At 61.2% G+C, this 1,200-nt stretch overlaps 1 protein-coding gene across 1 annotated transcript; it reads right to left on the bottom strand.

The window, feature by feature from the left end:
- Positions 1-540: 540 nt before the first annotated feature.
- LOC104160939 (dnaJ homolog subfamily B member 1-like) lies at positions 541-1,104 on the bottom strand (the record flags this gene model as incomplete). Its single annotated transcript, XM_009699201.1, has 1 exon — positions 541-1,104. A coding segment is annotated over exon 1 (483 nt), but the record flags the coding sequence as incomplete, so codon positions are not given.
- Between the last annotated feature and the right edge of the window lie 96 nt (positions 1,105-1,200).

The raw sequence follows: 1,200 nt of genomic DNA, 5'->3' as shown, positions 1-1,200 counted from the left end.
CCACCCGCCACGTCCCCACCGCCACCAAGATCACCTGCCCCCACATCCCCACCACCACCGCTCACCACCCAGACAACCACCCACTGCATTCTAACCACCCACCACGTCCCCACCACGACAACCATCCAACCAACCGGTCATGTCTCCACCACCAAAACCAACTGCCCAGACAACCACCCTTGGTCCCCACCACCCAGATCCATCATCCCCCGCACCTCATCACCTGGACAACCACTTCTCACGTCCCCACCACCAAGGCCAAACACCCAGACCACCACTCATCACGTCCCCGCCACCCAGACCAACCACCACTCATCACGTCCCCGCCACCCAGCCCAACCACCACTCATCACGTCCCCGCCACCAAGACCAACCACCACTCATCACGTCCCCGCCACCAAGACGCCACCCAGATCAACCGCTCATCGCATCCCCACTGCCACCACCAAGACCACCCCACCCTTGACGGCCCCACCACCAGCAAGACCAACCCCACCATCAAGACCAAGACCAATCCACCCGTTTTGACCACCCACCCACCTCGCGGAGGCTGATCTTCGCCGGGTAGACAATGTCCGAGCCTTCCCGGCGGAAGACACCGTGGGGTTTATCTTTGAGTACGAAGACGACATCGGCAGGGATGTTGTTTGGGGTCTGGTCGCCCTCCTTGGGGAAGGTGATCTTGGTGCCCTCCTTCCAACCCCGCTTCACCTCGATGGTGAGGATCTTGTCCTCGTTACGCACCGTCTTCCCGTCGGGGTTGAGCCGCTTGTGGGAGATCTTCATCTTCTTGGTACAACCAGTGTAGATTTCCTCCAGGGAGACCTTCAGGTCGTAGAGAACTGGGGGGTCTTGCTTACGGCAGGCGCCTTCTGGTCCCCCCCGACCCCGAGGAAAGCCAACGCTACCAAAACCTCCCACGTGGAATGCAGTGAAGGCATCGTCACCGTCCTCATCATCTCCATTGCGTTGGACGAAGAAGGTGTCGAAGGGGTTGCGACCATCGAAGAATTCGGCAAACATGGCGTGAGGGTCGCCCCGGAAGGTGTAGGTGAAGGTGGGGCCATTGGAACCTCCTGGGCCGGAGGTTGGGGCTCCTCCTTTCAGCCCTAGAAAGGGGGGGGAGAGGAGAAGATACCCATCAGCCCCCACCCCGGCTGCTAGAGGTAGCCGCGGTAGGCTGCCAAAGGGCCCCGGCGC

Source organism: Cariama cristata, unplaced genomic scaffold (genome assembly GCF_000690535.1).
Source record: "Cariama cristata isolate BGI_N322 unplaced genomic scaffold, ASM69053v1 scaffold26674, whole genome shotgun sequence".
Lineage (NCBI taxonomy): Eukaryota > Metazoa > Chordata > Aves > Cariamiformes > Cariamidae > Cariama > Cariama cristata.
The sequence above is the reverse complement of the archived record's forward strand: the minus strand, read 5'-3'. Positions and strand labels throughout refer to the sequence as shown.